The sequence below is a fragment of the Bufo bufo genome, chromosome 2 (genome assembly GCF_905171765.1).
Source record: "Bufo bufo chromosome 2, aBufBuf1.1, whole genome shotgun sequence".
NCBI lineage: Eukaryota > Metazoa > Chordata > Amphibia > Anura > Bufonidae > Bufo > Bufo bufo.
Genome location: NC_053390.1, coordinates 216,223,805 through 216,244,899, shown reverse-complemented (window position 1 = coordinate 216,244,899; position 21,095 = coordinate 216,223,805). Strand labels below are relative to the sequence as shown.

Sequence of the window (21,095 nt, the reverse complement as noted above, 5' to 3'; positions counted from 1 at the left end):
TAGATGGCATGATCAAGTGTGATCAAGGCATCTAAAAAGATAAAAAACCCGAAAGCTTGTGCTTCCGAGCTTCTTACCGGCCTCTGCGGCCAATGAGGATGCTGGTAATTGAATTACGCTCGGTCTCTCTGAAGAGATCAAGGGTATTGGAGCAGCAGGTGGCAGGCCAACATAAGAAATTATCAATTCTAGTACCAATATGGATATATAAGAAACATAATGGTAAAAAAAAAAAAATTGTCTTGTAGCCTCAAACACAAGCGAAAAAAAAAAAAAAAAAGGTAAAAGAAAAATGTAATAAAATATATTTAAAAAAATTTAAATCACCCCCCGTTCCATAGAATAAAAAAAAATATACATAAATAACAAAAAATAAACATCATGGGCATCACCGCATCCGAAAATGCCCGTACTATTAAAATATAAAAATATTTTTACAATACAGCAAATGGCATAACTGAAAAACAGTCAAAATGGCCGATTTGCCTTTTTTTTTTATCGCTCCTCTTACCCCAAATTTTTTTTTATAAAATGTGATCAAAAAGTCACACACTCCAAAATGGAATCAATAAAAACTACAGATCGTCCCACAAAAATATATATAACTATAAAAAAGTTATGGGGGTCAATATATGGTGATGTAAACGAACAGTTTTTTTCAAAGTTTTAATTTAATTTATTTTTACACTATTTAGACAAAAAAAAACTATACATATGTGGTATCATTGTAATCGTACTGACCCAGAGAATGAAGGGCATGGGTCCGTTTTGCCGCAAAGGGAACGCTCTAGGGATAAAACCCATAAAACTGTTGAGTTGCGTTTTTTATTTCCAATTCCACCCCATTTGGATTTTTTTTTCCAGCTTTCCACTACATTGTATGCCATATTATATGGTGGCATTAGAAAGTACAACTTGTCCCGCAAAAAATAAGCCCTCGTACGGCTATGTGAACGGAAATATAAAAAAGTTATGGCTCAAGGAAGATGGGGGAAGAAAAATGAAAATGAAAAAACCTCTGTTATCTAAGGGGTTAACCCTGCTTCATATTCCCATTTGGTTTATAATGTTGTGCTGGTGTTTTATTTTATTGAGTGGGTGATCCCACATTTTAGCGATTTTGAGAAAAAGTTTTATAATAATTTTTCTAACCTCTATTTGAGCTACATTCTATTAGTCAATGAAAAAAACAAAGTTGGGACTACATTGCTGAGGTCCTCAATCCAGCATTCTCAAGTGGGCTTTGGGGACTGCAGTGTTCAACAGGTTGGTGGTGCTCAGCAACAGGTATACAATAGTCCACAAGTTGAAAGCGGCACTCACAAATGCTAAAAATAAATCCTTTATTGCTGTATACGTAACGACTGTTTCACGTCACAATGCTTCCAAGTTCGAAGTGCAGTGGCACGAAACGGCCATTGTCTATACTGCATTCCTGTAACTCTGGATTTTAATAGAGCAATAAAGGATTGATTTTGTAGCCGTAGAGTGCAGCACTTTGCCTCTTTCAAGTTGTGGACTAGATTTTTTTTGTGTTTAGAGGCATTAGGTTCTGCAGGCCAAATGCTAAAATAAAAATGTGCAAAAATAGGATTTTTTGTGCTTACCTGTAAAATTATTTTTTCGCTGAGTTCATTGGGGGACACAGGAGACCATTGGTATAGCTGCTGCTGCCCCTAGGAGGTGACACTAGGCAAAAAAAAGCATTAGCTCCTCCTGTCAGCTATATCCCTCCGGCATACACTGAGCTAATCAGTTTGTAAAAAAGCAGTAGGAGCAGCCAGGAGAAGCCAACACAAACCAAAATTGTAAGAAACAGAGCTGGAGATGGGTTAGAACCAAGAACAGGTGGGACCCACCAAAAAGAACCAGCAGTAAAGTTACTGGGTGGGTGCTGTGTCCCCCAATCAACTCAGCGAGAAAAGTATTTTACAGATAAGCACAAAAAATCCTATTTTCTCGCTCGTATCATTGGGGGACACAGGAGACCATGGGACGTTCCAGAGCAGTACCATGGGGAGGGAATAAAAGACTAGAACAAATCTAAAGCCGGTCATAAGGCCCCACACAGAAATGTGGGGAGAGGATGCACAGGAAACCGGAATAGGACAGGAAGAGCATGAACCAGGAAGGCTAGCCAGAGTGCGTAGAACGCACTGTGTCTTGGACTGGACAGGAAAACCCAGTTAAATGAAGCCCAAGGGCTCAAGAGGCTTCAGAAGATGTGGATAGCAGCACATAATATCCACAAGAAGGATAAGCATGTCTGACAACTGAAGATGATGTGCGGAAGGTACTTCCGGATAACGAGGACCACAGAATTGCTGTGGGGAGCCAGACTGGAAACCCAGGATGTCTTGCATGGCAATAGGCCCCATGGAAAACCGAGGGGCGTCTACGCAATAGAAATGAGCCTGTAGAATCTGTGTATGCACAAGACCTGGCGAACGAGCAACAGGAAAAGCCAGACACGACCTTACCCAATGTGTAAGCATCAGGATGGGATACTTCAACCCAGGAAAAAAAAAAAAAAAAGGGAAAACTGGAATGAATTACTGGGCAACTCGCAAAGGACTAGTCCTGTAGGGATCTCCCGTGAGACCCCTGTGGGCCAATTTGTAAAAGAAAATAGCGAGTAGCCACTCCCTTGTAAAGAATCCAGCAAGAGAAGAGACTAAGGCCTCATGCACACAACCGTTTTTTTTTTAAGGTCCGCAAAAACAGGGTCCGTAGGTCCGTGATCCGTGTCCGTTTTTTCTTCCGTGGGTCTTCCTTGATTTTTGGAGGATCCACGGACATGAAGAAAAAGTCATTTTGGTGTCCGCCTGGCCGTGCGGAGCCAAACGGATCCGTCCTGACTTACAATGCAAGTCAATCGGGACGGATCCGTTTGACGTTGACACAATATGGTGCAATTGCAAACGGATCCGTCCCCCATTGACTTTCAATGTAAAGTCAGGAGTCCCCATTATACCATCGGATCAGAGTTTTCTCCAATCCGATGGTATATTTGAACTTGAAGCGTCCCCATCACCATGGGAACGCCTCTATGTTAGAATATACCATCGGATTTGAGTTAGATCGTGAAAACTCATATCCGACAGTATATTCTAACACAGAGGCGTTCCCATAGTGATGGGGACGCTTCAAGTTAGAATATACTACGAACTGTGTACATGACTGCCCCCTGATGCCTGGCAGCACCCGATCTCTTACAGGGGGCTGTGATCCGCACAATTAACCCCTCAGGTGCCACACCTGAGGGGTTAATTGTGCGTATCATAGCCCCCTGTAAGAGATCGGGTGCTGCTAGGCAGGAGGGGGCACACCCCCCTCCCTCCCCAGTTTTAAATTCATTGGTGGCCAGTGTGCCCCCCCTCCCTCCCCTGTATTACATTCATTGGTGGCCAGTGGGCCCTCCCTCCCCTGTATTACATTCATTGGTGGCCAGTGGGCCCCCCCTCCCTCCCCTGTATTACTGTACATTCATTGGTGGCCAGTGCGGCCCCCCCTCCCTCCCCTGTATTACTGTACATTCATTGGTGGGCAGTAAGCCCCCCCCCTCCCTATTAAAATCCCCCCCCCCCATAATTGGTGGAAGCGGAGAGTTCCGATCGGAGTCCCAGTTTAATCGATGGGACTCCGATTGGTAACCATGGCAACCAGGACGCTACTGCAGTCCTGGTTGCCATGGTTACTTAGCAATTTTAGAAGCATTATACTTACCTTCGCTGTCTGTGACCAGCAGGGCGCTCCTCCTACTGGTAAGTGAAAGGTCTGTGCGGCGCATTGCTTATAGCACTGACCTGTCACTTACCAGTAGGAGGAGCGCCCGGCCGGTCACAGACATCGCAGGTAAGTATAATGCTTCTAAAAATTGCTAAGTAACCATGGCAACCAGGACTGCAGTAGCGTCCTGGTTGCCATTGTTACCAATCGGAGCCCCAGCGATTAAACTGGGACTCCGATCAGAACTCTCCGCTGCCACCAATGACAGGGGGGGGGGGGGGGGGATTTTAATAAGGAGGGGGAGGGAGGGTGGGCCCACTGGCCACCAATGAATGTACAGTAATACAGGGGAGGGAGGGAGGGCCCACTGGCCACCAATGAATGTACAGTAATACAGGGGAGGGAGGGGGGCCGCAATGGCCACCAATGAATGCAATACAGGGGAGGGAGGGGGGGCACACTGGCCACCAATGAATTTAAAACTGGGGAGGGAGGGGGGTGTGCCCCCTCCTGCCTGGCAGCACCTGATCTCTTACAGAGGGCTATGATACACACAATTAACCCCTTAGGTTCGGCACCTGAGGGGTTAATTGTGCGGATCACAGCCCCCTGTAAGAGATCGGGTGCTGCCAGGCAGCAGGGGGCAGTCATGTACACAGTTCTTAGTATATTCTAACTTGAAGCGTCCCCATCCCTATGGGAACGCCTCTGTGTTAGAATATACTGTCGGATCTGAGTTTTCACAAAGTGAAAACTCAGCTCTGAAAAAGCTTTTATGCAGACGGATCTGCGATCAGTCTGTGTGAAAGTAGCCTACGGCCACGGATCACGGACGCGGATGCCAATCTTGTGTGCATCCATGTTTTTTTACGGACCCATTGACTTGAATGGGTCCGTGAACCGTTGTCAGTCAAAAAAATAGGACAGGTCATATTTTCTGGACGGACAGGAAACACGGATCACGGCCGCGGATGAACAACGGTGCATTTTCCGAGCTTTCAACGGACCCATTGAAAGTCAATGGGTCCGCAGAAAATCACGGAAAACGGAACAACGGCCACGGATGCACACAACGGCCGTGTGCATGAGGCCTAAAAAGTATGGAATATGATCACTCATTAAGACAGAGATAAGGGATGGCCCAGACGGACGAAAAGCCACAACGGGAACCAATTAGAAGTAGAAAATGTAAAAACCATAGACAAATGGGGAGTAGTCTGAGAGGAAAAGACTGTGTCCTCGGGGATCAATAGCATCCCAGCCGTGCAACAGAGAGCAATGCGGCAGAAGAGTGCAGCCAAAGCAACCTCTGCCACTGGACAAAAGGCAGACTGAGTGATGCTGGATCCAGGACCATACCATGACTGGCATTAGACAGCCTGAGGAAACTGAGCAACTGCACTCTTAAAAGAGAGTAGGCTACAATACATGAGAGAGAGCACATACACTCACCGGAATACACTCATGGAAGCCGATCCAAAAGGTAAGGATCGCAGCATACATCTCTGCTTAAAAAGGAAACGTCCCCTAAGGAGCAGGTATTGTGAAAGACAGATGCCCCCAGAGCCGTAGAGGCTTATCGTGAGACTTAACAAAAGAAGCTGCTTGATACTTCACAAACTGCCTGGATCAGGCAGAACCAACTGCAGGCTGAAGAATAAAAATACCGTAGTGATAGGCAGAAGCAAGGCTGACTCAAAAAATATTGGAGGTGTGTAGATTCGTCAGAGACCATCTACTGTCACCAAGTAGTGACTCTGCCTGAAGGGAACAATGCAGTCATCAGCGGAATGCGCAGATTGGTCCGAGATAGGAGAAATACTTCTCCAGGAGAGAATGTGATGACTATGTCTAACGTCACAAAAACATCAGAGAAAATCTGGACCTATATGAAAAAATAGTGCAGGCGTTCCAGAATAGTAAGAACCCAACCTCAGGAGTATGGATACTGGCCTGGTAGACAGAAACATATCCTGGGGGGAGCGCAATCAGTCGTCTTGCGGAGGGGCATAACGTAGAAAGGGTGTTTTTGCCTTCCAGCAACGAAACATCTATTAAATTTATCATTGACAACATGTGACAGCACCATAGTCCCGTCCGGTGGGGGAAGCAGTTGATGCACAGTATGTGCCCTGAATAGGTGTGTCCCCTACATAAGGACATGTCAAATCTATTACTCATCTCTTAAAAGAGGCAGTGTTGATGGTGTCACAGCATCAACAGTTAGTGCCAATGTCCCACTTGAAAGGAGAACCATGTGGTAGACCAATGTCAAAGAAACTAGGGGGTTATGCCAACCAGGGAGAACCCTGCAATAGTGCGCACATGAAGTGAATGGCTCATCAGCTATAGCATACATACTAATGCAAATACCTGGTCAGAGAATGGAAGTACTTTAGATGAACATGTCATCAGGAATGAGTGGACGAATCAGCTAAAACTGCCAAAGTCGGGGTAGACACGTCACCTGGGAAGGAGGCGCTACAGTAGTAGCTATGATCTCTAGTGCTAGCGTAAACACTCCACCTGCGGAAGAGTAGTAGCCATGGAATGGAGTGCTAGCCTTAATACGCCACCTGAAAAGGAGGAGAGCTAGAAGTGGAAACATTATTCAGAGGCAGTGTAATATTCAATTCGCTTGGTAGTAACCACTGAATTCTCATCTAGGGCAGATACACCACCTAAAAGGTGTCGAGTATCATGACCAATCATGTATTGTGGAGTCCCTGTGGGGATACACCCTGGGAGGACAGGGACTGCCATGTCGGCACTCAAAACCAACAACCAAAAACAAAGGGGGTAATGCGGTTGTAGCTGCCGTATCCAGTGGTTGCACCCATATTCCGCTTGTGGGGGAGGACCGGGTAATAGTAGGTACCGTCTCTTGGCATACACCTCCATGGAAGAGTAAGAATATGATAGGAAATATAGCATCTGGTGCTGTGGTAGTAGACATATTATCCAGTGGTGGTGCAATTACTTCACCCGTTCATGTGAATACTGAACTTGTGGGAGTAGGTAACGCAGGATATACTATCCAGTGAGAGAGCAATTACTCTGCCTATGGAAGGGGGTAATGCAACTGGCTGTACTGTATCCAGTGGTTGTGCAATTACTCCACCTATAGAGGGGGGTAATGCGACCGGCTGAACAGTATGGAGTGGTAGTGCGATTACGCCACCTATGGAGAGGGGTAATGCGACAGGCTGTACAGTATGCAGTGGTAGTGCGATTACACCACCTACCACCTATGGAGGGGGTAATGCAACCGGCTGTAGAGTATGCAGTGGTAGTGCGATTACGCCACCTAAGAGAGGGGGGGGGGGGGCAATGCTACAGAGTGTGAGGCATCCAGTGGTAATTACTCCACCCGAGGAGTGAGTAACACAATAGGATGTACGGTATATGTGGGTAGTGCAATTAGTCCGTCTATAGATGGAAGGTCATATGACGGGACGCACGGTATACATTGGTAGTGCCATTACTCCATCTATGGGAGAAGGGGAATATGGATGTACGGATGTACAGCAACCAGTGGTAGTGCAACTACTCCACTTAAGGAAGGGGGAACGCGACAGGATGTACAGCGCCAGTGCGTGTCCGTGGAAGGGGGTTGCATGAAAAACATCCAGTGGACTTGTTGCAGGAAGTGCCGCAGTAACCGCATGAGGGAGAGCGCACATGGACCACCTTAGAGGGGGTTAATTCACCACACTCAGCACTTGATAGTGCCAGGGTACTTTTTATTTATTTATTTTAATACAAACGTATATTTGTGTATTCAAAAACTGACACCTCTGGCCCAACTGGAGGCAAGCCATGTAATGGAGAAGCCAGCCTCAGTGATAAGGGAGATGTCCGGGCGCGAAGATTGTCCAGGGACTCGCGTAGCCACGGGCCGACCAGCAGGACTTCCGGCCAGAACAGAAGGCCGGGAAGAACGGCCGTGGGATTCCTAACCCCAGACCGAGGAGACCTGGGACGGGGGTACTCGACGCCCGGTAGATGGATGCAGCAGTCGCCCCAGGAGCAAATGTGACTGCTGGGAAATGGTACCGGTAGGCCCCAGAGGAAGAGGGTGGAGAGGGGGGGGCACAAGGAGAGAACTCGGGCCGGGAGGGAATGCAGTAGGAAAACAGCACTTGGCCAAGGAATGGAGGGGTGGAGAGGGGAGGAATGGAGAGGGGAGCTGGGGGTGAGAGATTGGGGGAGGAGGTGGATGGAGGGGGTTATACTCACCCCATCTTCATCCCCATCTGTTCACCCCCTCGGGGTACCAGCAGGGTCACCTCTTCAGCCACTAGCACCGAGGTGGTAGTGAGGCTGGAGTCTAGGGGGGACTACCGAAATGCAGGTGACCCCATGGCTGGTGGGATGCAGGGGTGCTGAGCCGCCCTGGTCCACTTTTGCCTTCTTAGGGGAGGTCGGGCGGTGAGGGGAACAGACACCGGCCTTCCTCCCCGGGTAAACAGAGAGGCCGGGCGGTGAGGGGAACAGACACCGGCCTTCCTCCCCGGGTAAACAGAGAGGCCGGGCGTCTCTGTTTCCCGGCACCTAAAGGAAAAAAAAGGAAAAACAACAAAAGAAGAGGCCCAGCAAACCAGGGAGATTTGCCTCCTACAGACACTAAGCTAAAACTGATTAGCTCAGTGTATGCAGGAGGGATATAGCTGAGAGGAGGAGCTAACACTTTTCTTGCCTAGTGTCGCCTTCTAGTGGCAGCAGCAGCTATACCCATGGTCTCCTGTATCCCCCAATAACACGAGCGAGAAATGTGAAAACAGTACAGCAAACTCATAAGCATAGCTAGCTAAGGAGTCCACTGTAGCCATTAATCAGGCATTTCTGCCGCTTCTCAGGGCCATAACTACTCTACAACCAAATCTACTGCCACCCAGGAGGTCGAGGATCGCTGAAGCAGTGCCAGGTTCATGAACATGTGGTGTAGAACAAGGAATACATCCAGGTTGTGTGTGTCCTCTAACTATGTTATCACCAACCTTTCCTAGAGGTATCAGCATGATATTTGGAATGAGATGAGCTCTTCCGTGGAGGTGAAGTACTGCTGCTGCTAACTCGATGGCGAGAAGTAGATTTCTTCTTCACAGATTTATGAGACTCTGAACGACTTCTACTACGGTGTTTTCTCTTTGAATGGCTTTTGTCCATGATGTCTTCTCAGTAAGGATTGCTGCAAACCAAATATATTCTGTTATCAAACCACCATGGTTACCAGTTACCCATGTCACAGCTCCAATGGCAACATGAGACTAAATGCCGGCCCCAGGCGTCCGGGCATACATAAACAGCCAAGTGGGCTGTAGTGAATGATAGCAGAACAAGCTACCCTGCGTAGTACTCATTCACTACAATGGAAGTTACGGAGACAACGGCAGTTTTTTTAAGACTGGCCACCTGGGGCCGGCATTTAGTCCCATCTCGCCATGGAAACAGAGAGATGGAGACAATCCTTTTAATTGACCAGAAACGTCACTAATGACATCAGAAAAATCCATTCAAAAGCATTATTTACATAGCAAATCTAATGCTCTAAAATATTCAATATAGTTGCTACCCAGTTTTTATATACTAGGTACTCTATCAAGGAATGGTTATTGTGGCTAACAAAAGTTCATTTATTTTTCATATTATTTTGAAAGATACTATATAGCAGTGATAGCGAACCTTTTACAGACCGAGTGCCCAAACTGTGACCCATACCCACATATTTATCGCAAAGTGCCAACATGGCAATTTAACCTGAATGCTATATTCCAATCTAGTATATCTTCCATGTACAAACCGGATTCCAAAAAAGTTGGGACACTATACAAATCGTGAATAAAAACTGAATGCAATGATGTGGAGGTGCCAACTTCTAATATTTTATTCAGAATAGAACATAAATCACGGAACAAAAGTTTAAACTGAGAAAATTTACCATTTTAAGGGAAAAATATGTTGAATCAGAATTTCATGGTGTCAACAAATCCCAAAAAAGTTGGGACAAGGCCATTTTCACCACTGTGTGGCATCTCCCCTTCTTCTTACAACACTCAACAGACGTCTGGGGACCGAGGAGACCAGTTTCTCAAGTTTAGAAATAGGAATGCTCTCCCATTCTTGTCTAATACAGGCCTCTAACTGTTCAATCGTCTTGGGCCTTCTTTGTTGCACCTTCCTCTTTATGATGCGCCAAATGTTCTCTATAGGTGAAAGATCTGGACTGCAGACTGGCCATTTCAGTACCCGGATCCTTCTCCTATGCAGCCATGATGTTGTGATTGATGCATAGAAACATAGAATGTTTCTGCAGATAAGAACCATTTGGCCCATCAAGTCTGCCCAATATACTGAATACTATGGATAGCCCCCGGCCCTATCTTATATGAAGGATGGCCTTGTGCCTATCCCATGCATGCTTAAACCCCTTCACTGTATTTGCAGCTACCACTTCTGCAGGAAGGCTATTCCATGCATCCACTACTCTCTCAGTAAAGTAATACTTCCTTATATTACTATATGCAGAATGTGGTCTGGCATTATCTTGTTGAAAAATGCAGGGTCTTCCCTGAAAGAGATGACGTCTGGATGGGAGCATACAGGGAGTGCAGAATTATTAGGCAAGTTGTATTTTTGAGGATTAATTTTATTATTGAACAACAACCATGTTCTCAATGAACCAAAAAAACTCATTAATATCAAAGCTGAATATTTTTGGAAGTAGTTTTTAGTTTGTTTTTAGTTTTAGCTATTTTAGGGGGATATCTGTGTGTGCAGGTGACTATTACTGTGCATATTTATTAGGCAACGTAACAAAAAACAAATATATACCCATTTCAATTATTTATTTTTACCAGTGAAACCAATATAACATCTCAACATTCACAAATATACATTTCTGACATTCAAAAACAAAACAAAAACAAATCAGTGACCAATATAGCCACCTTTCTTTGCAAGGACACTCAAAAGCCTGCCATCCATGGATTCTGTCAGTGTTTTGATCTGTTCACCATCAACATTGCGTGCAGCAGCAACCACAGCCTCCCAGACACTGTTCAGAGAGGTGTACTGTTTTTCCTCCTTGTAAATCTCACATTTGATGATGGACCACAGGTTCTCAATGGGGTTCAGATCAGGTGAACAAGGAGGCCATGTCATTAGATTTTCTTCTTTTATACCCTTTCTTGCCAGCCACGCTGTGGAGTACTTGGACGCGTGTGATGGAGCATTGTCCTGCATGAAAATCATGTTTTTCTTGAAGGATGCAGACTTCTTCCTGTACCACTGCTTGAAGAAGGTGTCTTCCAGAAACTGGCAGTAGGACTGGGAGTTGAGCTTGACTCCATCCTCAACCCGAAAAGGCCCCACAAGCTCATCTTTGATGATACCAGCCCAAAACAGTACTCCACCTCCACCTTGCTGGCGTCTGAGTCGGACTGGAGCTCTCTGCCCTTTACCAATCCAGCCACGGGCCCATCCATCTGGCCCATCAAGACTCACTCTCATTTCATCAGTCCATAAAACCTTAGAAAAATCAGTCTTGAGATATTTCTTGGCCCAGTCTTGACGTTTCAGCTTGTGTGTCTTGTTCAGTGGTGGTCGTCTTTCAGCCTTTCTTACCTTGGCCATGTCTCTGAGTATTGCACACCTTGTGCTTTTGGGCACTCCAGTGATGTTGCAGCTCTGAAATATGGCCAAACTGGTGGCAAGTGGCATCTTGGCACTGCACGCTTGACTTTTCTCAGTTCATGGGCAGTTATTTTGCGCCTTGGTTTTTCCACACGCTTCTTGCGACCCTGTTGACTATTTTGAATGAAACGCTTGATTGTTCCATGATCACGCTTCAGAAGCTTTGCAATTATAAGAGTGCTGCATCCCTCTGCAAGATATCTCACTATTTTTGACTTTTCTGAGCCTGTCAAGTCCTTCTTTTGACCCATTTTGCCAAAGGAAAGTTGCCTAATAATTATGCACACCTAATATAGGGTGTTGATGTCATTAGACCACACCCCTTCTCATTACAGAGATGCACATGACCTAATATGCTTAATTGGTAGTAGGCTTTCGAGCCTATACAGCTTGGAGTAAGACAACATGCATAAAGAGGATGATGTGGTCAAAATACTCATTTGCCTAATAATTCTGCACTCCCTGTATGTTGTTCTAGAACCTGAATATATTTTTCTGCATCGATGGTGCCTTTCCAGACATGCAAGCTGCCCATGCCACACGCACTCATGCAACCCCATACCATCAGAGATGCAGGCTTCTGAACTGAGCGTTGATAACAACTTGGGTTGTCCTTGTCCTCTTTGGTCCGGATGACATGGCGTCCCAGATTTCCAAAAAGAACTGACAATGGTTTCTGGAAGTATTCCTGAGCCCATTCTGTGATTTCCTTTACAGTAGCATTCCTGTTTGTGGTGCAGTGTCGTTTAAGGGCCCGGAGAGCATGGGCATCCAGTATGGTTTTACGGCCTTGACCATTACGCACAGAGATTGTTCCAGATTCTCTGAATCTTGGGATGATGTTATGCACAGTTGATGATGATGGATGCAAAGTCTTTGCAATTTTTCGCTGGGTAACACCTTTCTGATATTGCTCCACTATCTTTCTGCGCAACATTGTGGGAATTGGTGATCCTCTACCCATCTTGGCTTCTGAGAGACACTGCCACTCTGAGAAGCTCTTTTTATACCCAATCATGTTGCCAATTGGCCTAATTAGTGTTAATTGGTCTTCCAGCTGTTCGTTATGCTCAAATTTACTTTTTCCAGCCTCTTATTGCTACTTGTCCCAACTTTTTTGGGATTTGTTGACACCGTGAAAATTGGAATCAACGTATTTTTCCTTTAAAATGATACATTTACTCGGATTAAACGTTTGATCTGTCATCTACGTTCTATTACAAATAAAATATTGACATTTGCCATCTCCACATCATTGCATTCAGTTTTTATTCACAATTTGTTTTGTGTCCCAACTTTTTTGGAATCCGGTTTGTACTTTATCATTTAGCTATAATAGCCTGCCTACATTCAGTGTGCTGTTCATAGTGTGCCCTGTGCTGATGAATGGCAGGAAAAGTCTAAGGCATATTGGTACACCATAGACTTCTTCCAGGGTGCGGGTGCCCACAGAGAGGGCTCTGAGTGCCGCATCTGACACACCTGCCATAGGTTCGCCACCACTGCTATCTAGAAACCACTTCTGAGACTAAACCTAAGAGCTCATGCACACGACCACGGTTTTTGTCCGCATTATTGGCGTTTCGGATGCGGACCCATTCACTTAAATAGGGCCCACAAAGATGCAGACAGCACACCGTGTACTGTCTGCATCTGTATGTCTGTTCCATAGCACCTCCAAAAAAACAGAACACATCCTATACTTGTCCGTTTTATGAACAAGGATAGGACTGTTCTATAGAGGGCAGGACATTCCGTTCTGCAAAATGTGGAAAGCACACTGCCGGTATCAGTGTTTTGCAGATCCACAATTTGCGGACCACGAAACAGGTTACGGTCACATACATGAGCCCTAACATACATCTGAGTTTCACCCTGGGGAGGTTGTAAGATCAAAGCATTTTATGAACATCAAGTTGGACTTTGTATTTCACTAGGGCTGCAATTGTAAATTACCTGACAACTTTAGTAAAATGTTGAACATGGTGGTACGATTGTGATATTTTTTAGCCCCACGGGTGGGCTTTAGCATACAGATTACAGGGGTTTTCTCCAGCCACATAAGACTTAAAAACACTTAGGCCCCTTGCAGACGAGCGTTCCTTCAGCAGCGAGTCCGCAACGCAGCTCCCAGCCTGACCTCCCAGTGCTGCCGGGGTTCATATAGCATTATATTGATTTATGATGCTATGTAACCCTTACAGTTCTGGAATGTATTGGATAACACCGGCATAATGCTCTTAGTGATATCCAATACATTCCAGAACTGTAAGGGTTACATAGCATCATAAATCAATATAAAGCTATGTGAATCCCATCAGTGCTGGCTGGGCAGGCCGGGTGCTGCGATGCGGACTCGCTGCAGGAAGAACGCTCGTCTGCAAGGGGCCTTATTAAGTGATTTATCAAACTGATGTAAAGTAGAACTGGCTTAGTTGCCCATAGAAATCATTCAGATTCCACTTTTCATTTTGCAAAGGATCTGAAAAAGAAAGCTGGAATTTGATTGGTTGTTATAGGGCAACTAAGCCAGTTCTAATTTACACCAGCTTGATAAATGACCCCATTATTATGGTGTAGAACAGGCATGGCCAACCTGTGGCTCTCCAGCTGTTGTAAAACTACAACTGCCACCATGCCCTGCTGTAGGATAATAGATGTAGGCAGTCTGGGCATGCTGGGAGTTGTAGTTTTGCTACAGCTGGAGAGCCTCAGGTTGGCCATCCCTGGTGTAGAATAAAAGAATTAATACATAGAAACATAGAATGTGTCGGCAGATAAGAACCATTTGGCCCATCTAGTCTGCCCAATATACTGAATACTATGGATAGCCCCTGGTCCTATTTTATATGAAGGATGGCCTTATGCCTATCCCATGCATGCTTAAACTCCTTCACTGTATTTGCAGCTACCACTTCTGCAGGAAGGCTATTCCATGCATCCACTACTCTCTCAGTAAAGTAATACTTCCTGATATTACTGTAAAACCTTTGACCCTCTAATTTAAAACTATGTCCTCTTGTAGCAGTTTTTCTTCTTTTAAATATTCTCTCCTCTTTTACCTTGTTGATTCCCTTTATGTATTTAAAAGTTTCTATCATATCCCCTCTGTCTCGTCTTTCTTCCAAGCTATACATGTTAAGGTCCTTTAATCTTTCCTGGTAAGTTTTATCCTGCAATCCATGTACTAGTTTAGTAGCTCTTCTCTGAACTCTCTCCAAAGTATCAATATCCTTCTGGAGATATGGTCTCCACTGTACTGCGCACAATACTCCAAATGAGGTCTCACTAGTGCTCTGTAGAGCGGCATGAGCACCTCCCTCTTTCTACTGGTAATGCCTCTCCCAGTATACACCCAAGCATTCTGCTAGCATTTCCTGCTGCTCTATGACATTGTCTGCCTACCTTTAAGTCTTCTGAAATAATGACCCCTAAATCCCTTTCCTCAGATACTGAGGTTAGGACTGTATCACTGATTTTATATTCTGCTCTTGGTTTTTATGCCCCAGGTGCATTATCTTCCACTTATCAACATTAAATTTTAGTTGACAGATTTTTGACCATTCCTCTAGTTTTCCTAAATCCTTTTCCATTTGGTGTATCCCTCCAGGAACATCAACCCTGTTACAAATCTTTGTGTCATCAGCAAAAAGACACACCTTACCATCGAGGCCTTCTGCAATTTCCCTGATAAAGATATTAAACAATATGGGTCCCAGAACAGATCCCTGAGGGACCCCACTGGTAACAAGAAAATGGTCTGAATATACTCCATTGACTACAGCCCTCTGTTGTCTGTCCCTCAGCCACTGCCTAATCCATTCAACAATATGGGAGTCCAAGCCCAAAGACTGCAATTTATTGATAAGCCTTCTATGTGGGACAATATCAAAAGCCTTACTAAAGTCTACATAAGCGATGTCTACTGCACCTCCTCCATCTCCTCCATCTATTATTTTAGTCACCCAATCAAAAAAATCAATAAGATTAGTTTGACATTATCTCCCTGAAGTAAACCCATGCTGTTTTTCATCTTTCAATCCATGGGATTTTAGATGTTCCACAATCCTCTCCTTAAGTATGGTTTCCATTAATTTCCCAACTATTGATGTCAGGCTTACTGCCCGATTCCTCCCTACTACCTTTCTTGTGAATGGGCACAACATTTGCCAATTTCCAATCTTCTGGGATGACTCCTGTTGCCAGTGATTGGTTAAATAAATCTGTTAATGGTTTTGCTAGTTCACCGTTGAGCTCTTTTAATAGCTTTGGGTGTATCCCATCAGGCCCCTGTGACTTATTTGTATTAATTTTAGACAGCTGACTTAGAACCTCTTCCTCTGTCAAGACACATGCATCAAAAGATTCCTTAGTCTTCTTTCCTAACTGAGGTCCTTTTCCTTCATTTTCCTTTGTAAAAACTGAACAGAAGTATTCATTGAGGCAGTCAGCTAGTTCTTTATCTTCTTCCATATACCTTCCTTCTTTTGTTTTTAATTTGGTAATTCCTTGTTTTAGTTTCCTTATTTCATTTATGTATCTGAAGAATGTCTTATCGCCTTTTTTCCCTGACTGAGCTAATTTCTCTTCTGCCTGTGCTTTAGAAGGTCTTATAACTTGTTTGGCCTCTCTCTGCCTAATCTTATAAATTTGCCTGTCATCCTCGTTTTTTTTTTTTTATATAATTCCTAAATGCTATCTTTTTTGTTTTTAATGATTTTGGCCACTTCTGCTGAGTACCACAGTGGGCTCTTCCTTTTTTTGCTTTTACTGACAAGCCTAATGCAATTTTCTGTTGCTTCAATAGTGCCTCTTTTAAGTAGTCCCATTTCTCCTGGACTCCAATGAACTGTTCCAATCTGATAGGGACTCGTATACTACTAATCTAATTTTAGAAAAGTCAGTTTTTCTAAAATCTAAAACTTTTGTTTTTGTGTGGTGTGACTCAGTCACTGTACTTATAGTAAACCACCCTGACTGGTGATCACTAGATCCCAAGCTTTCCCCTACAGTAATATCATATACCAAATTCCCATTTGTGAATACTAAATCTAAAATGGCCTCCTTCCGGGTTGGCTCCTCAACTACTTGCTGTAGAGATAATCCCAGTAGAAAATTTAGAATATCTGTACTCCTGGCAGAACTAGCTATTTTGGTTTTCCAGTTTACATCAGGAAGATTGAAGTCTCCCATAATGATAACTTCCCCTTCAATGTCATTTTAGCTATTTCCTCAACTAGTAGATCATCTAATTCTTTGACTTGGCTAGGTGGTCTATATATCACACCTACACGAGTTACCTTACGATTATCAAGCTGCAAGGTAACCCAAACTGACTCTAAATTGTTCTCGCTAACTTGTATCAAATTAGATTTTATGTTATCTTTCACATACAGGGCCACCCCTCCCCCTTCTTGCCTTTTCTGTCTTTCCTGTATAGAGAGAACCCTGGTATTGTTATATCCCAGTCATTACTCCCCTTGAACCACGTCTCAGTAACAGCCACTACATCTATATTCTCAGATGCCATTATAGCCTCAAGTTCATTGATCTTATTCCCTAAACTGCGAGCATTTGTAGACAAGAATCTGAGCTTTTCATTTCTTAACCTTTGTGCTACTGGCCTCTTCTGGCATTGTTCCGGGGGGCAGTTGGACTGCTGGATTATCACTCTTTTGCCCCCCTTTCCTAGTTTAAATGCTCCTTAGCAAATACTTGGAACTGTTCACCGAGGACATTCGTTCCCTTGAGAGAAAGATGCAAACCATCTTTCTTGTACAGTTCTTTTCCATTCCAACAAGAGCTAACATGAGACACAAAGCCAAACCCTTGGTACAGACACCATTCACCAAGCCATACATTGAATTCCTTAATGCGCATCTTCCTGTCATGCTGAAGGTTATGCACAGGCAAAACTGCAGAGAGTGAAACAGTTGATGCAACCTCCCGTATATCCTTTCCAAGTGTGTGAAAAGCTTCTTTCACCTTTGAAACCTCATTGCAAGCCAGATCGTTTGTCCCAAGATGGACAATAACATCCACCTCCCTTTCCTGCTTTGCTTGCCTAACAATATTAAGGATCCGTCGTCTATCCCTGCTAGCGGTAGAACCAGGGAGACATCTCAGAACACCATTTTCCTCAAACTTCACACCTCTTATGATGGAATCGCCCACCAACAGCTGCTTACTATCAATCCTCACCTTCTCCTTTTTGTCTTTGGCTGCAGTCTTGCATACTTTAGGCATGGGAGATGATTGTTTCTCACCCACTGTGCTTGAGCCATCCTCCATGTTGCTCTTGCACTCTGAAAGTACTGCAAATGCATTATGGAGAGCCACAGACTGTGGGACATGTCTTCTATCCACAACGCTCAGTCTACCAGAACCTACAGTAACCCATCTTCCATTTCTAGGGGGCCTCTGTGGCAGTGGCATTGCAATGTTCTCAGCCTGAGTTGGTTAATTTACAAATCTCATATTTCAAAAAGGTGATTTCCTGCTGCATTATGGAGAGCTGTCTACAGATCAGACAGTATCCAAACCTCTGAAGAGTGGAACCTGAAATAAAAGCACAACAATCCCTGCACAGAACCAGGTCTTACTTGTTTAGATTGTATCCACCTCCAGATTACCTCCTGAGTATCTCCTGAATATCTCCAATGTACTACTGTAAATCAGCACTTGGAATAGCAGCCTCTTTTAAAACACAGTGTCTGAGTATCCACCAGAAACAGCACTGAAGTTCTGCTACAGTGGAAAAACTCTGAGTTAGGCCTCATGCACACGGCCGTGTTCCATGGCCGAGAGCGGTCCGTGGTAACCCGGCCGGGATTCCTGCTGACAGCAGGAGCGCACGGGGTCATTGGTTGCTATGACGCAGTGCGCTTCATTCAGCCGCTGCTGTACAGTAATACACTCGTATAGATCATACCAGTGTATTACTGTACAGCAGCGGCTGCATGAAGCGCACGGCATCATAGCAACCAATGACGCCATGCGCTCCTGCTGTCAGCAGGAATCCCGGCCTGGTTACCACGGACTACTCTCGGCCGCGGAACACGGCCGTGTGCATTCGGCCTTAGACTAAGTTAGTCTCCTGAATATCTCCAATGCACTTGTAAATCAGCACTTGGAATAGCAGCCTTGGAAAAGCAGCAAGCTACTCACCTTACTGATCTCCTCCTCCTGTTCCAACAATTCCTGGGTCCCACCAATCTTTGCATTAGTACCCCTGGAAACAGATATGTGACACTAATCAATGGCCATAAAGTATGTTCAGATGAGAGCAGTGGGAGGTAAGGCTAGTGTTAATTTTTTTATTTTTCCAGCACTTTTTTTTTTTAAAGGTGTTGACAGCTTTAGTAATAGAAATGCGCTGGATATACAATTTTAACAAAGTTACTAATGTCTTTATCAGAAGCAGAGTTCTGTTTTTGCTCCCTGAGAAGCCACAGCTGCATCTTCCAAGCACATGCCGCTCCAGCCGTTATTATAGCTGCAGATGGGGGAGCTTGTAACCAGACACGTCCTCCAATTTTACACATTACATTCAGAAAACTAGCTCAGGCACAGTGTGTTACAATGGAGGATGAGGAGTGACGTGTCTGGTCACATACTTTCTCCATCTGCAGCCATAGAATGGATGGGAGCAGCATACCGTCTCAAGGAGAATTTCGGATAAAAAAAAAACACATTAGTACAATTATTAAAATAATGTTTCCAATGCATTTCTTAGTGGCCAAGCCCTTTAAAAGAGGTTGTCCTGCCTTTACTAAATAATGGCCTGTCTTCACAATACGCCATTACAAGCTGACGGGTGGGGATCCAACACCCCGGCGATCAGCTGTTAGGGTGTAGCTTTGTCACTGGAAGTACTCAGCACTGTCAACCTTGTAGTGCAGGGAGCATTACTACAGTGCTGATTCCACTGACGTCAATGGGAGCAAAACTGTAGAAACGAGCTCCCTCCACTACAAGGGTGACAGTGCTATGTAGATCCGGTGCCAACTTCCGGCAACAAAGCTACACACAAACAGCTGATCAGCAAGGGTGTTGGAACTTGGACCCCTGCCGATCAGCAAGCGATAGCCTATTGTGAGGGTAGGCCATCACTTAGTAAAGGCTGGACAACCCTTTTAATATTTAGTCACATGTTTTAAGAAGGTTCCAGTCATTCAGCAGTCATTCTAATAGGATCTTCCTATTTAAGTCATTTTTGGTATGCCATAAATCTCTGATCATAGGGGTCCCATTGCTAAGAACCCTGTTGATTGCAAAAAATTGTGGTAACTAGTAAAAAAAAGCGGTCAGTCAATCTCTGTTAAAAGAGTTTTTTTAATAGGTCATCAGTATCTGATCAGTGGGGGTCTGATAACCCGGGCCCCCACTAATCAGCTGTTTAAGAAGGCACTGGGGCTTGCAGTAGCACCGCGGCCTTTTCCGTGCTCACCAAGCACAGTGTCGTACATTATATAGCGGCTGTGCTTGTATCGCAGCTCAGCCCCATTCGCTTCTATGGGAACAAACGGATTTGACTATAATGGTGTCCACTGGCTTCCTGTTCTGGGGTCCGGCATTTTTACAGACAGCCTGTTGTACTATACTGTCCTGACTCCTGACAGAGGCTTTTGATGATGCAGATCTGAACATAGCCTTATACATTTCCCATAGAGCGGCTGCACCAGAAAGGAGGACAGGAAACCTGTGTTCTTGGGATCCCCACGATCAGACATTTACACAATACTAAATGTATTTGCCATAGATAGCTTTCATAGGAGAAGCCCTTTAACAACATACCGCGCCGAAGCAGTGGCTCTGAGCTACGTCTGGTGGACCTCACACATCTACTGGTTTGTCAAGCCTACAAAAAGCAGGCTATGGGGACAGACTGGAAGCTCTGTGCATCAGGTTCTCGCAGTAACTGCTCCTAACTGTACTTGTTAATGGAGAGCCTTTCCTATAATTGAATACAATACACATTCCTAATGACACAGGGCATAATGATGTAAACTAGGGGTCCAAATCATCAGAGACCTTCTTAAACAAACTACCCATGTGAAGAAAATGTTATACATAGAAATAACAGCAATGCTAATAAGCTGCACACTGCCGGCCTCACCGTCCTCTCCACAACACACTGACAACTATCAGCTTGTATCACCCTGCAAACAGGAACTCGGGACGGTCTCTAAGTGGTTCCCCCCGTACCACACAGCACGCATGCGCAATCATCGGCCTACGTTATAAATGCGCGCAGAGCAGCGGAACATGGAAGTAATAGACCCCTCACACCGAAGACAAAATAATGAGCGCCCAGCGTGAAAGGCAGCGTTATTTTGTGCCTTTATTTACCCGACGGAATCCTGGTGCAACATTCATTAATGTCCCCGGATACGTAACACCTTTCTTATAGTTCCGCAACATAAAGGTGTTCGGTTTGTTAAATACAATATTTTAGTGACCCAAGAACAGGGCAATGAAGGAAACTGTGTGGTGAAAATGAACAGCTGCACATTTTGGGGTAGGACTAGACAGTGTAATTCCCAGTTGCACCAAAGTTGTGGGTAAAATTTGTGGACACGATTTGGTTACTCCTTTTTGGCTCCACAAACAATGGATGCTGAAATGAAATCTGCAGACTACAAGGAGGCTGAAGTTGGTTTCTTATTCGC

The 21,095-nt window shown here is 44.7% G+C and overlaps 1 protein-coding gene across 3 annotated transcripts in view; it reads right to left on the bottom strand.

Annotated features, from left to right (window-relative positions):
• ARL6IP4 (ADP ribosylation factor like GTPase 6 interacting protein 4) overlaps positions 1 to 20,760 on the bottom strand; it is a 51,620-nt gene extending 30,860 nt beyond the window's left edge. Inside the window, exons 1-3 of one of the 3 annotated variants that reach the window (XM_040416194.1) lie at positions 20,543 to 20,760; positions 18,597 to 18,655; positions 8,730 to 8,920 (exon numbers count right to left, since the gene is read on the bottom strand). In XM_040416194.1, coding sequence (XP_040272128.1) covers positions 8,730 to 8,898 — 169 coding nt within the window. In that variant the 5' untranslated portion in view covers positions 8,899 to 8,920; positions 18,597 to 18,655; positions 20,543 to 20,760. Of the gene's footprint in view, positions 1 to 8,729; positions 8,921 to 18,591; positions 18,656 to 20,542 lie in introns of all 3 variants that reach the window. The other 2 variants (XM_040416193.1, XM_040416192.1) reach the window with 2 other exon arrangements.
• Between the last annotated feature and the right edge of the window lie 335 nt (positions 20,761 to 21,095).